Here is a 15,371-nt window from a genome sequence, read left to right on the forward strand (position 1 = left end):
ACGCTACTGACAGCCCTCGAATTAAGGAGAAAATCAAGAGAGAAGAATCAAGGAAGGAACAGATTTATATCCACGTCATTTATCAACAAAATTGTTGTTTATTTTTAATTATGATTACAATTTATTTCTATCACCGTAAAAAATTTGTTGAAAACAACAACGTAACCTTAAAATTTTTGTGTCAATATATGTGCTCGCACTTTTGAAACAACCATGGCCTAAATCCTGAGTTCGCCTCTGATTAAGGTGAACAAAAGTTGGAAAAAAAAAAAGAAAAGGATGGCAAGAGAGGGAATAATAAATCAAAGTTGGGTGGCGCCAAAAAACCAAACTTCTTCTTCCTTCCTAGTCTTCTTCTTTTACTTTTCCTTCTCTTCCCCAACGGCCATCAACCCCCCCTCCCCCGCCCCCTACCCCCTCAAACCTATAGATACACACAATATATATGTATATATATCAAATATTCACGTGATATATATTTAAATTCCGTATTGATATTGATAAATAATTAATATCATACGGTTAATTTATTTATTCACCGTCTTCTTCGCCGGAAATTCAACGTCGATTCTTCGATTAATTAATTGCTGATTAAGGATCAACTGGACGGTTAAGTCAATTGTTTTTGGCGGGAAAATTAACGGCAGTTGATTGATTGATTGGTTGATTAATTGCAGATTAAAGGTTAGTTTTTTATGACTTACAATTTGATTTTTTGATCATGTATTGAAAATTAAAAATTTACAATTTTGATTCGTTTTGAAGTTAATGTTCAAAAATAATAAATTAATGTTGATTATTCGTCCGGCGACTATAATTTAATTATCAGTTTAATTGCTGATTAAGGTTAGATTTCTACCACTTGTGAATTTTTAATTTATGTTCTATTCTTATCGAAATAGATAGGGTTAGGAATGAAATTATTCGGGAGAAGATGAGAGTGGTTTCGATTGAGGATAAGATGCGAGAAGTGAGGTTGTGTTGGTTCAGGTATGTGACGAGGAGTAGGAGTGTGCAAAAACCGACCAACCGATACAATTGTTAGTGGGTTATTGATAACGGTTTTTTATTGGTTTTATAAAAAAATTTATTAGGTACGGTTCAGTTTGGTTTGAGCTTATTGGTTTATCGGTTAAACCGATAACCCAATAAGAATACACTAAGTTATTATTTTACTTCTATCTGTGTTATATATAAATATTTATAGTACTAATATATATATATACACACACACTACTACTTATTCATAATTCAGATATTCGCAAAGTATTAACCTATTCAAGGCAACAAAGACACAATACAAAATTCGGGTATTGTCGTATTAGAAAGATTGAAGCATTTAGTAGCTTCCAACAATAAGGATTCAGTTTTTTTTTCCGAACTAACATTCAGTTCAAGTTTGAAGATTCTTGTAAACTAAAACGCATTGCGTATGATTTTGGCGGCACTAAAATTTCATTTTTTTATTTTAGTTGTTACTATTTTTATTTTATGAGTATTTTCTTATTGATTAAATCGAAAATTGAACTGTTAAGCACGAAAAACCGATAAGAGAATATCTTATTGGTTGGTTATTGGTATTGCATATTTAAAAATCGAAAACCGATAAACCGAACCAATAACACATAAAATTGAACCGAACTGACCGATGCACACCCCTAACGAGGAGGGACACAAATGTTTTAGTTCGGAGGTGTGAGAAGCTGACTATGGATGGTTTTAGATGGGGTAGAGGTAGGCCGAAGAAATATTGGAGGGAGGTGATTAGGCATGACAGTTACAGCTTACGGAGGATCTGACTCTCGATAGAAAGATTTAGAGGACGCAGATTAGGGTAGAGGGCTAGTAGGTAGAAGTACGTTCGTAATAGTAGGAAAGCGTGCTCTGTTTGTATTGGTGTTTGTAGTGTCTTGCTCACGGTGTTTTGGTGATGTGTATGATTTCATATAGCAAATTTATGTTATTACTTCGTGGGTATCTTGTTTTCTTTATTATCTAGCGGTGTGTCACATCTTGTTTGTTGTTTGTTTTTATGTTATGTTATATTTGTTATCTGTCTCGAGCCGGGGTCTATAAAAAAATAGCCTCTCTACTTCATCTAAGACAGCGGTATGAATTGCGTATGCTCTCAGACCCCCCACTAGGTGAGAACACACTGAGTATGTTGTTGTTGCTGTTAATCCTTAATAATGAAGTATTTTTTTGAATAGATAAAATTACAATTTGATTAGTTTTGAGTTGATTTTCAAAAATACACTTACATATTCTGTTTCTTTTTTTAAAAAAAAGAAATTTTATATCTGAACTATTAGGTGTGCGAATTTCCTAATTGAATGGTTGTTCATTATTTATCAAAAACCCACATCAATTATTACTTATCTGAGTGATGGAGATATTTTAGGTCGGAAAAGTGAACGAGTGACGTAGTTTATGTGTTTTTGATAAAAAAATTGATCTTAGTTTAGGTAAGAGACTCATATATCTAATAATTCAAACATGAAATTCAAAAAGTTAAAATATTTTAGATGTATTTTTTACATTTGTTAATATTTGACGCCTTTTTTTAGTATATTAGTATTGTGAGTCTAAAGTGCAGTTTTGTGCACTAAAGCTCTCATTATACGCACAATCCGATTGAAATTTTTATTTTATGAGGAAAATTGGAATTTGTGATTTAAATTTGTTTTTTTTTTCTATATTCAAATTAAATCCCTTTCTATGTTTTGCTAGTTTTTTCCTTCAAGTTTTAAGTACAAAAACTTCAAATTTTTAATATCCTTTTTTGGAATCCAATGTAGATGAATTTAAATTTCATATAATAATATTAAATAAAAGAATCTTATTTTTGTCATTATATTTGAAAATTTACTTTGTCTTAAATTTATTTGTAGAGAAAAAATTTTAAATTTTCTGAACCTTCTTTATGGAGACTATAACATGAATAATGTAAGATGTTTACAAAATTAGGAACAGATTCTGTCACTTCACATTAATAGATTCTATTTTTTATTTTTTATTTTTTGCTTGTGATTTCAATATATTCTCATTATTTCATTGGTATTTGTTACTAAAAATTCACTAAACAAGAGAAAATAGTCAACAAGAAAATATTTATTTTTTGGATCTTTCCTTTTATCGATGTTTAGTCTTGTTAGTGCAAATGAATAATGTATTGTTTATTTGTCGAGACTTTATAAAGTCTTGGGAGTCTTGAGCGTTGTTGTTACGTGATTAATAGGTTACGAATTAAAATCGTGAAAATAATTTTCGTTAAAATTACAAAATATTGTGTATAATAGATTCACGTATGAGAACCTTAATGCATCGGACTGTCTTTTTTTTTTCATAAATAAATAGTCAAAAAATGCTATTATTTTATCGTGAGTTTAATATTTTAACTATTTATTATTTTCTTTATCTATTTAATCTATCACTCTGTTTGTATTAAAATGTACTTCAATGTTGAGTTAGTCAAATATTTGTTCCTAATCGACCGCATGCGCGTGTAGACCAACTCAACGTCACAGTTTGTTAAACTTCACCCAACCCAAAAATGACTTGCCAAATATATTTGAAAATCTATGATCAAACGGCAGATTAATACGAAGGAAGTCATAGTTAAGGTATGCAACTCGTGGAAAAGTGTGTGTTTTAATTCAAAGGGAGTTATAATCAGGGGCGGAGCCATCTTTAATAAAGGATGATCAGATGCACATCTTTTGTTGGAAAATTATGTGGTTAATAGAGATTAAATATTAATCATAATGAATGTATATTTAATTTTACACACTTCTAACATAATCGAGAATAAGATTTGTACATCCTTCGTTAAGTTTCTGACCTCGTCACTGATTATAATCGAGGTATGAAACTTAGGAAAAAAATTATTTTAATATAAAGAGAGCCATAGTTTAGACATGAAATTCATGAAAAAAGTGAAGTTATAGTTTATGCAGTAAATAGAATAATGAATAATTTAAATATAAAATTTGAGAAAAAAATAATTTGAATTTTTATTTTTTTTACCATTAACTTTAGTTTTTTTATTTTAGCGCATTTATGATAATTATGTGAGTTCATGGGGATGGACAATGATCCTACTTGCACGTGGTCCTCCATTTCCGCCCCCATAACAAAAATATATTTAATTATATGCTTCCTTAATTTTTTTTTTCTTTTTTTATAAATATAATTGGGAAACAAACAAATTTTGTTTCATAATTTTAAATCATTCTCCTAATTATTTAGTCATGCACCAAAAATGCAATTAATCTTGCAAAAACATAAAATGATTGAATTCTTATTTGCTTGTTGATTAAAAAAAGACCTAATTAATCACAATGATGACTAATTGTTTCACCAATTAGTATATACTAATATAATAGCGTGTGATAAAGTATATCTTCATTCTAAATTAGAATTCGAAGTTTGAGTTCGAGTTTTAGACATGAAATATTTTTTGGTAGGACGGGTTTTATGTCCCATGTAGAATTGTTCAATACGAATCAGGATTTAATTTGCTCCAATAAGGATACTGATACTAGGTGAAACACTATGTTACTCGAATTCTTTAAAAATATAAGCGGATGCGTGTCGGATTCCTCAAATCCAGTGTAATTTTGAGGAATCCAACATGGATGCGACATTTGCTCCGATAAAAATACGAACAAAGGACAGTCCGATGCACTTAAGCTCCCGCAATGTGTAGAGTCCGACTATAAGGATCTATTGTACACAGTCTTAACTTTCATTTCTGTTAGTGGCTGTTTCCAAGACTCAAACCCGTGACCTCTTGGTCACATGACAACAACTTTATCAATTACTTCAGCACTCCCCTTCTCAATAAGAATACAAATACTAGCTGAAAAGCTATGTTGCTCGAACTCCTTAAAAATGTAAGCGGGATGCCTGTCGGATTCTTCAAACCTAATGCATTCTTGAGGAATTCAACACATATGTTACATCGAAAATAAAGAGTAGGTACAACTTAAGTTCGTTCAAACCCTACTCGACGAAAAATTAAATTGTTTTTACATGATTAAAATATTTTTCTATGTATATACAGTGAGTGTTAAACCCTTTTCGTCTGGTTCGTATTTTTACTTCTAAATTCCCTTAATGAAATTTCTTGCTCTTTCACTGCGGACACTAGGTGAAAAACTCTTAAAAATCTAAGCCTCTTAATAAAAATTCTAATTCTGCTACTGCGGACACTAGGCGAACAACTATGTTGCTCGGACTCTTTAAAAAGGTAAGCAGATGCGCATCAGATTCTCCAAACCTATTATATTTTTTAGGGTTCCAACACGAATACGATATCGAAAGTAAAGTGTCCGCCCAACTTATAGGTGAAAAGAAAAGGAAAACTTGGTGTATATAACTAGTTAGCTTAGAGTAAGTATAAGTTTAGTTCGCATGTCTTCTTCTGAACCCCCTCAATGAAAATTTTAACCCCGCCACTGTAGACACTAGGTGAATTAGCAACTTTAATGAAAATTTTGACTCCGCCACTGCGGACACTTAGGCGAACAACTATGCTGCTCGGACTCTTTAAAAATGCAAGCGAATGCGTATTACATTCGCCAAACTTAGTATATTTTCGAGAAATTCAACACGGATGCGACATCGAAAACGAAGACCAGACACAACTTAAGTGTATAGTTAGCTTAGAGTAAGTATAAGTTTAGTTCGTATGTTTTCTTCTGAACTCTTTCAATGAAAATTTTGACTCCGCCACTGCAGACACTAGGTGAATTAGCAATTTGTTTGGACTCTTTAAAAATCTAAGCCTTTTAATGAAAATTCTGGTTCCGTCACTGCAGACACTAGGTGAATTAGCAATTTGTTCAAATTCTTTAAAAATCTAAGCCCCTTTAATAAAAATTCTGATTCCACCACTGCGGACACTTAGGCGAACAACTACGTTGCTCGGACTCTTTAAAAATGTAAGCAAATGCATATCGCATTCACCAAACCTAATGTATTTTTGAGAAATTCAACACGAATGCGACATCGAAAACGAAGATCAGACACAACTTAGGTGTATAGTTAGCTTAGAGTAGTAAGTATAAGTTTAGTTTGAATTCCCTTTCATGAAAAGGAGTTGGGGGTGTGGGTGTGGGTAAGAAGGAACAAGACAGATTGGCTGTGACTATCTGCTACTTATATATACAGCTTGGCAGACCCATGGCACTCCCGTGAAAGGGATAAAAGAGTTGTTGGAGTGAGGGTCAAAAAAAAGCAAAAAAAAAAAAAAAAAAAGTTAGGAATGACAAGAAAAAAAAGAGAAAAAAAATAATCATTAAAGATTGTGGGTAACTTTACTTTCAAAAGTGGTACTAAAATAATAAATAAATGTAAGTTCGATAGGTGAAGTCAGAATTTTCATTAAGGAGGTTCAGAAGTATATGTATAAATTAATCGAAAGGGGTTCAACATTTACTATATATACAGAAAAAATATTTTTAATCATGTAAAATAGTATGAAAGCAGTATGATTTTTTATCGAAAGGGATTCGAATGAACATCCTGGAGCAGAGGTGGCTCCGTCACTAAGTTTGATAAATTAAAGATCCTATTGTATGCATAGAGTTTGAGAAAGAATTTGATTATAATTGTCTATTTTACGCAGTCTTATTCTGTATTTCTGCAAAGAGATTGTGAATAACTTTACTTTCAAAAGTGGTACTAAAATAATAAATAAAGATCAGTTCGATGAATTGAAGCTATTGTTATATGCATGAAGTTTGAGAAAGGATCTGATCACAAACGTCTATTATACTATTATACGCAACATCAAAGATTGTGGGTAACTTTACTTTCAAAAGTGGTGCTAAAATGCTCCATCCGTTTTTAAGAGAATGACATACTTTTCTTTTTAATCTGTTTTAAGAAAAAATGACCCTTTCTTTTTCTGGTAACACTTTAATTTCAAGTTTTCACGTGGCATGTTTAATACCGCGAGATTGAAAAATATTTTGGTATAATTGATATAGCTTTAATTTAAGATCATAATTCAAAAGTCTTTTTTGTTTTTTAAATTCCGGGTCAAATCAAATTAGGTTATTTTTTTAGAAATGAAGGGGGTAATAAATAAGGGGCAGCTTGATGAACTAAAGCTTCTGCTATATGCGCGGAGTTCGAGAAAGAAATCTGATCACGTTCGTCTATCGTGCGCAGCCTTATCTTGCATTTATGCAAGAGGTTATTTCCTGTGACTTGAAAAACTTCTAAATCGATAAGAGAGGAGTCGTGCTGGTAAACACCCCCCCCCTCCCCCCGGGCCGGATCCCACGAGTGAATCGAGCCACCCCTCAATGGCCCTCTTTGATAATAGGACTTAAGACTTTAGCTATGCCAGCCTGTCTTATGACCTCCTGATCATATGATAGCAACTTTATTCGTTACCAAACTTTCCGTCTAAAATAAATAATAATTATTATATTTTTCTTTAAGAAAAAGTATTTTATTTTATTTTATTTTAAATGCATAATTTCTAGTCCTATTTCTTATCCTACCATCCACCCCTATCTCCCACTATACTTCCCTATTTCGAGGGAAAGAGTTATTAATAACCTCTTTTCTCCTTCAAACATACAATTCTTAAATTATTTTTTTTTTCTCTATCTACCAATGTACATTCTTTAAACATATAATAAAAATTCAATCTTGATTATATTAGCCATTACCTTGATCTATATGGTTTTGTTGGTAATTAATCTTTATGATTATATAACAACAATTTGCATTTTCTTGATTGTTATTCTTGTTCTTCAGATCTGTTTGCCTGTAAAGATGTAATCTTTTGATCACCCTTTATTGTTCTTTCTTTTATTTTTATTTATCTCAAAGTATCTATCTCACTTTTTGCTTAATTATATATTTGTTTTGTGTGTGGCAGATTTTACAGCAAAAGGATCTTACTTTATAGACATATTGATGTGTAATTTATCAAGATTGAATGAAGGTGGGGTTGTTGAGAGGTTCTTGAATATCAATGTGGTTTAAAATCTTGAATAGTTTGAATGGATGTGTATGAATTAGATGTATCATTAAAGAAACATACAACAGTGGAGACAAGAAGAGCTCCATTGATTAAGCACAATGATGTTGAAAATGCCACAAGGCCAAGAACTAGAGAAGTTAGTTCTAGGTATAGGTCACCTACTCCGTCGAGACGATGTATATCACCAAATGTTACAAGAATTGGAACTAGTAGTAGTAGTACTAGTACTAGTATATCAAGAGTTATGTTGCCTAAGAGAGCTGTATCGGCTGAAAGGCGAAGGCCAACAACGCCTTCATCGCCATCGAGTAGTTCATCATCATCAACGACGCCAGTACATGATACATCTGTTGTTGCAGAAGAATTGTTGTCAAGAAAGATGACAACAGGGAATAGTAATAGGTTGCCTGAATCTTTATGGCCTTCAACAATGAGGAGTTTGAGTGTTTCATTTCAATCTGATACGTTTTCGTTACCTGTTGGGAAGAGAGAAAAACCTGCTCCTCATGCTTTATGTGATCGTACTTTAAGACCATCATCAAATGTAGTAGTGAAACAAGGTGAAACATCTCCTGGTTCGCGAAAAGCGGGGACGCCTGAGAGGAGGAGGAGTCCATTGAAAGGAGAGAATTCTAGACCTGTTGATAGTCTAAATGCTCGATTGGTTGATCAGCATCGATGGCCAAGTAGAGTGAATAGGAAGGTACCTTCTGGTACTTCAATGAACAGAAGTATTGATCTGAGTGATAAGAATGGGAATACGTGTTCAGTTACGCCTTCTTTGAGGAGATTGTCATTGGATGGTTACAGCAGACCATTGCAAAAATCTGCTAGTGACTTGTTGTCATTAGTATCAGTGGATGATAATTCACTTTCGTTGCAGAAGTCCAGACCTTCGACGTCATTGGATAGAACAGTGTTAGGAAATCCAGTAGCTAGATCTCAGACTGCATCAGCTCCTGGATCGCGTGTTCCTTCGCCGAACAAAGCATCTGTTCTATCATCCTCTGCATCTAGAGGAGTTAGTCCATCGCGAACAAAATCAGTCCCAAGTGCGCCATCTAGTAGAGGGCCAAGTCCTTCTCGGATAAGACCATCGAGTCCTTCCAGACAACAACCGAAAACATCTACTTCTGTCCTCAGCTTTATTGCAGATATCAAAAAGGGGAAGAAGGCAGCTAACCACATTGAAGACGTTCATCAACTGAGGCTATTGTATAATAGACATCTCCAATGGCGGTATGCTAATGCCAGGTCGGATGCAGCATTGCACGCGCAGAAAGTTAAGGCTGAGGTTGAATCATATCCCTTGTGAAGCTTCAGACTAGACCTTTAGACTTATTTCATTGAATACTTTATAATCATAAAAAGAAGCATTTTCTCCTGCTAAATTGGTTTTTCTTGATTATATGCATGGATTATTCATCAAACTGCTGTACGATAGGAAAAATTAATTAAGAGGGACGTGTACAGACATTGTTTTGAATAGCAATACTAATGAACTTTAGATCATAAGTAGCAAGTAGCAAGCTAAACTTGCTTTCGATGATAGTGTAGAAGAACGGGCTTTCATTTTCTTACTATATATTAGCTTTCTACTCTTTACTTTATGTATTATTTAGTTATGTTTGGTCGGATTGGGATCATGGGACTGATATCTCTTTGTGATATCTTCCTCAGCTTATAACCAATTTGGTGCTTGTACGCTGATTTATCTAACAGTTTAACTATCTCCCTATGCAGAAGACATTGTACAATGTCTGGATAAATACCTCAGACCTATGGGCTTCTGTTATTAAAAAGAGAATTGCGCTCCAACAGGTGAAGCTGAGGTTGAAGCTTTTCGCAGTTCTAAATGAACAGGTAATGCATCTATATAACAGATGAATCAAATTTCATCTCCAATGTTATAATTTTTAAGTTTGTATGGTTTTTCAGAAAAATCTGTGGATTGTAGGTTTCTACAACTTCCTAATTGTAGGCTCATCCAGTTTAAAATAAAGATTTAGTTTAGAGTTTAGACCACTTCTTTTGTCTTTCTTGTCTGTTTAAGGGACTTAGGATGGCCAATTATTGGATTGTGGTTGACGTTTGCGGTGATGGAAAGCAGGACTTTCACGGTAGAATCCCATGAAAAATTTCCTCTAGTGTTAGGTTATATCATTGAACACTATCTTTTCATATTTGGCCTAGTAGGTATAAGGAGGATGCTGTCACTTGCTAGCCACGAGAATGCGCCAATTTTTAAGTTCTATATGATATCTTCCTTTGGAACCTATAATACCCAAAACACTTGACGTTGACAAGAATGTGTGAATTTAGATATCTTCAATTCATAATGGTGGAAGCTTTAAACCTAGATGTTTTGAGCTTGAGTTTTCCTTCAGAACCAATTTGTTGTCCGGCCGTAATTTTAAATCTTCCAGACTACTTGTAGTTTCTTTTCCTTATGCTGATTCGACTTGTTTGTGTACTCTGAATAATGTTTGTAAATCAGTGTTCACAAGAATGGTATGTAACTATAGCATTTGTCTCCGGGAGGATTGGAGAGACGGGTATGAGAATTTAGTAACTGATCGTTAAAGCCCACATTCATTTGTTCAGTCGACAATATGATTTCTAACTTGTTGCTTTTGGCTTATTTTTTGCAATTTTAGCTTAAAAACAAATGCTTAAAAACATTTCTTTTGTTTTATCCAAACACTATAAAACTACTTAAAAGCACCTAAAATAAGCCAATCCAAACAGGCTCTTAGTGTTTAAACTGATTTTCCGGAAATGATTGGTTCAGCTCACGTACCTTGACGAGTGGGCTTCAATTGAAGGGGATCATACCAGTTCATTATCCCATGCTATACTAGACCTACAAGCATGCACTCTCCGTCTTCCGATAACTGGACGAGCTAAGGTACGCGACTTGATACTAGGTGCTTTGATATCAGCTTCCTGAGACATTGAGGCTTATTTGGGTTGGCTCTTTTATAGGGTGATATTGACGTTGTTAAGGAAGCTGTTTGCTCAGCTGTTGATGTAATGCAGGCAATGGGATCCTCCATGCGTTTTATATTGTCTAGAGTGAGTTCTTATATTAATTTAGTTCGTTTTGGTGCCTTCTCTTCCCATTGATTTTGTTTTTAAGTACATAAAAAAGCAATTGCAGAACCGGACCAAATGACCCTGTCTTCTACTCTCAGGCTTTGCACAATCCTCAGTTGTTAGCTTTGTGAGATATAGAGAAAAGTCATTAGCACATAGTCTTCTGTAACCGAGATGTAGTCACAGAACTGCGAGTTTCACAACTCAAAAGTTATTTAGTCAGGATAGTAACCTCATCTTACCCCGTTGTGCAGTGTCGATTTTCAGAAACAACATCGATTTGAAGGATGAACTATGTATCTCGAAAAGAATTCTCTTGCTATTTTTTTTGTAAAAAAACCTTCTTGCTATTCACCATACGTTGCATATGGGAAAGTAAACTATAGATGAATACTGTAATGCTCTAAGAACTAGGCTTAATAATTTTATGCTTAGGTTTCTGGATTGCCTTTGGCCTTTACTGACTGATGGAAACTAGTAATTGGCAAAGTCCAACTGGAAAGTAGACTGTATTTCTTGTGAAAGATAGCCTCAACCGAAATACTAAAAGGAGTTGACGCTACTTGAGCACAAACAAAGGTCATGAGACCTGCCATTAATTGCGGAATCATAAGGTTATGATACATTCGTTGGCGATCTGATTAATTCGCTGTTAGTTGGAACATGAAAAAATGTGACTTTAAAAATCACGATTTCTTGTGGATTATTTACTTATATTTTCGAAATGTATTAAAACATTCATGGGACCTGGTCCATTGCTTTGTATCTGTTTGATTAGATTTGAATGTCAAACAATCTGAAGGCTCAACTTGATATCTTGATTTGCTAGGAACTCGTATATGATTTTGCCCGTACTGTCACTTTTGTTTGCGGTTCCCTAATTTCGCGGTCTGCACTTTGCAGGTGGAAGGGATGAACTGCCTGGTTTCTGAACTTGCTGATGTAGCAGCTCAAGAGCGAGCCATGCTGGATGAATCTGAAGCCTTGCTGGCTTCAACAGCAGCTATGCAGGTGAGACCAAAATTTCCGGTCCCCCAAAGTTATCTTATCGCCTTCATTAAGGAAACCGTCAGCTGCTACTTAGTCTTCACTCTCCTCCCTATCTTATGCCCTTGTCGTAGTTCTCCTTATAGACATAGTGATGTTCTAGTTCTGTCGTTAGGACTGAAACTACCTGTTGCTTTCATTCAGATTCATTAAGATGAGTATGAAAATGCATTTACTAGAAGGTCACGGGTTCGAGCTGTTGAAATAGCCTCTTGCAGAAATGCAAGGTAAGGCTGCATACAATAGACCCTTGTGGTCCGGCCCTTCCCCGGACCACGCACTTAGCACGAACTTAGTGCACACCGGCCTAGGATTTGACAGCGGACTTTAAAAAGCCACCTATCGCTTTCGTTATAGAAAATCCTCAGCTACTTCTTAGTCTTCAGTCTCCTCCGTCTTATGCTTGTCATAGTTCTCCTTATCGACATAGTGATGTTCTAGTTCTGTCGTTAGGATGAAATTACCTGTTGCTTTCATTCAGATTCATTCTTCAATCCTTGCATGTTATGATAACAACGTAAGACCAGTATGAAAATGCATTTACCAGAAGGTCACGGGTTCGAGCTGTTGAAATAACCTCTTGCAGGGTAAGGCTGCATACAATAGACCCTTGTGGTCCGGCCCTTCCCCGGACCACTCACTTAGCACGAACTTAGTGCACACCCACCTAGGATTTGACAGCGGACTTTAAAAAGCCACTTATCGCCTTCCTTATGGAAAATCCTCAGCTACTTCTTAGTCTTCACTCTCCTCCATCTTATGCCCTTGTCATCGTTCTTCTTATCGACATAGTGATGTGTTATAGTTCTGTCATTAGGACTGAAATTACCTGTTGCGTTCATTCAGATTCATTGCATTTACCAGAAGGTCACGGGTTCGAGCTGTTGAAACAACCTCCTGCAGAAATGCAGGGTAAGGCTGCATACAATAAGCCCTTGTGGTCCGGCCCTTCCCAGACCCCGGACTTAGCAAGAACTTAGTGCACCGGCCTGGGATTTGACAGCGGACTTAAAAAGCCACCTACAGACGCTTTACTCCCAATCATTCTGGATAACGCTTACATCCAAATACAATACACGACGTGTGGAATAGTGTATATATATTTGATTTTTGAAGTTCGATGTCCGATAAAACGATTACTTATTGAGATTATACTTGACAAATAATTGCAGGTAGAAGAATATAGCATTAGGTCTCATCTTATACAGTTGAAACAAGCTTGGAGAAATGATGAGCTGCTGATACTTGGAAATTAGATAGTTTTACCAAATGGTCTTTAGCTAGTGTGTATAGTAATAGGTTTTTCAATTTTTTTTTATAGTTCATTTTTTTTTTCTTTTTCTTCTAATTTATTATGGGAAAAAAAAGTTGAATTGTTTCATTCTTTTTCTTTTTCTTCTCTACATATGTTGCAAAAAATATATCCTAATGTAACTTTTTGCTCTATTAACAAGGAAAAAAGAAATGCAAAGGAAGAAAAAAATGTTCAAATTTACCTTCTAGAGGTTGTTTTTGAATTCCCTTAGTAATGGAAGTGCAAGAAATAGCGGATAGTAACAGGACACTAACTACAATAAAATAATACGTTAGTTGAAGTACAAGACACAATAAAAAATAACGAAAACAAAAGGACAAAAATCTATCGAAGCAAATACTACAACTACTAGTATAGACGGACAGCACGACAATGGACTGCTACTTACAAACCTTCTCGAAGGTGAAACTACATCATATCCTTTCTAATCATCTCTCTCGAATACTTCTTGAGTCTTTTTCTACCTCTCTTGAAATATTTTGTAGTCTATCTTTCACACCTCTACACATCTCATTTTCACATATTTAAACCATATCAGTCTTACTTCTCACATTTTATCCTCTGCAAAATTCAACTCTCACATTATACTAAATATCCTCGTTTTGACTCCTATCTCTCGTAGTACGGTCAGACATCCATTATCAACATCCTCATAAATCATAAAACCCCCAACCCCAACTCTCACCTTATCCCCAACATCCTCGTAGTCTATTTTTCATACCTTTATGCTGAAGCATCCACACATCTCTTCTTCATATATCCAAACCATCTCAGTCTTACTTCTCACATCTGATCCTTCACACTCTCACTTTATCTCGGATATCCTCGTTACAAATCCTTATCTTTCCTAGTACACTCATACATCCATTACAACATTATCGTAAATCATAAAAAACCCCACCCCTACCCCCACCCTTCACATTCCCGCCGAAAAGCTTCATTTATTGTCAACACTACTCCACACTACACTTCTTGAGTCTCAAGTACTTCTTGAGTCTGTTTCTACCTCCCATGAAATATCTCATAGTCTATCTTTCACACCTCCATACTGGAGCATCCATACATCTCCTCCTCACATGTCCGTATAATCTCGATCTTACTTTTCACAACTTATCCTCTCGGATATCCTAGTTTCAAATCTTATATCTCCTAGTATGCCCATTCATCCATTACAACATCCTCATAAATCGTAAAACCCCCAACCCCACCCCTCCCCTTCACATCCCGCCAAAAGCTCTATTTATTGTCAACACCACTCCACACTCCACTTCAAGAACTAAAAAACTCCCAAATAATTTACTTACAGGGTCATAGTATCCATACATTTCCTCTTCACATATCTGAATCATTTAAGTTTTACTTCTCACATCTTATCCTCCTAGACATCCTCGTTTCGAATCTTATCTCTCCTAGTATGCCTCTGCATCCATTACAGCATCCTCGTAAATCGTAAAAAATCCAACCCCTCACCCCCACGCCACCCCTCCCCTTCACTTCCATCAAAAGCTCTATATATTGTCAACACCACTCCACACTCCACTTCGAACTCTCACCTTATTCCGAATATCCTAGTTTCGAATCCTATCTCTCCTAGTAATCTTATACATTCATTACAACATCCTAGTAAATCATAAAACCCTCAACCCCCACCCCTCCCCTTCCCGTTCTCGCCAAAAGCTTTATATATTATCAACACCACTCCACAATTCATTTCAAACTCTCTCACCTTATCTTAGATATCCTTGTTTTGAATCCTATCTCTCTTAGTACGCTCATACATGTATATCTATTACAACATCCTCCTAAATGTAAAACCCCTCACCCCACCCCCTTCACATTCCCGCCAAAAACTCTATTTATTTTCAACGCCACTCCACACTCCACTTCAAGAACCAAGAAAATTCCCAA

At 35.2% G+C, this 15,371-nt stretch overlaps 1 protein-coding gene across 2 annotated transcripts; it reads left to right on the forward strand.

Annotated features, from left to right (window-relative positions):
• Window positions 1-215: 215 nt before the first annotated feature.
• LOC107877570 (AUGMIN subunit 8) lies at window positions 216-13,811 on the forward strand. Of its 2 annotated transcripts, none has more exons than XM_016724241.2 (7): window positions 216-684; window positions 7,901-9,299; window positions 9,749-9,868; window positions 10,797-10,913; window positions 10,991-11,080; window positions 12,005-12,112; window positions 13,321-13,811. In XM_016724241.2, the coding sequence occupies exons 2-7, from the start codon at window positions 8,025-8,027 to the stop codon at window positions 13,402-13,404; spliced, it is 1,794 nt and encodes a 597-aa protein (XP_016579727.2). In that variant the 5' UTR covers window positions 216-684; window positions 7,901-8,024; the 3' UTR covers window positions 13,405-13,811. The 2 variants fall into 2 exon arrangements, with proteins under 2 accessions (XP_016579727.2, XP_016579728.2); XM_016724242.2 differs by lacking the exon at window positions 216-684 and adding an exon at window positions 7,440-7,796.
• Window positions 13,812-15,371: the final 1,560 nt, after the last annotated feature.

Source organism: Capsicum annuum, chromosome 7 (genome assembly GCF_002878395.1).
Source record: "Capsicum annuum cultivar UCD-10X-F1 chromosome 7, UCD10Xv1.1, whole genome shotgun sequence".
Lineage (NCBI taxonomy): Eukaryota > Viridiplantae > Streptophyta > Magnoliopsida > Solanales > Solanaceae > Capsicum > Capsicum annuum.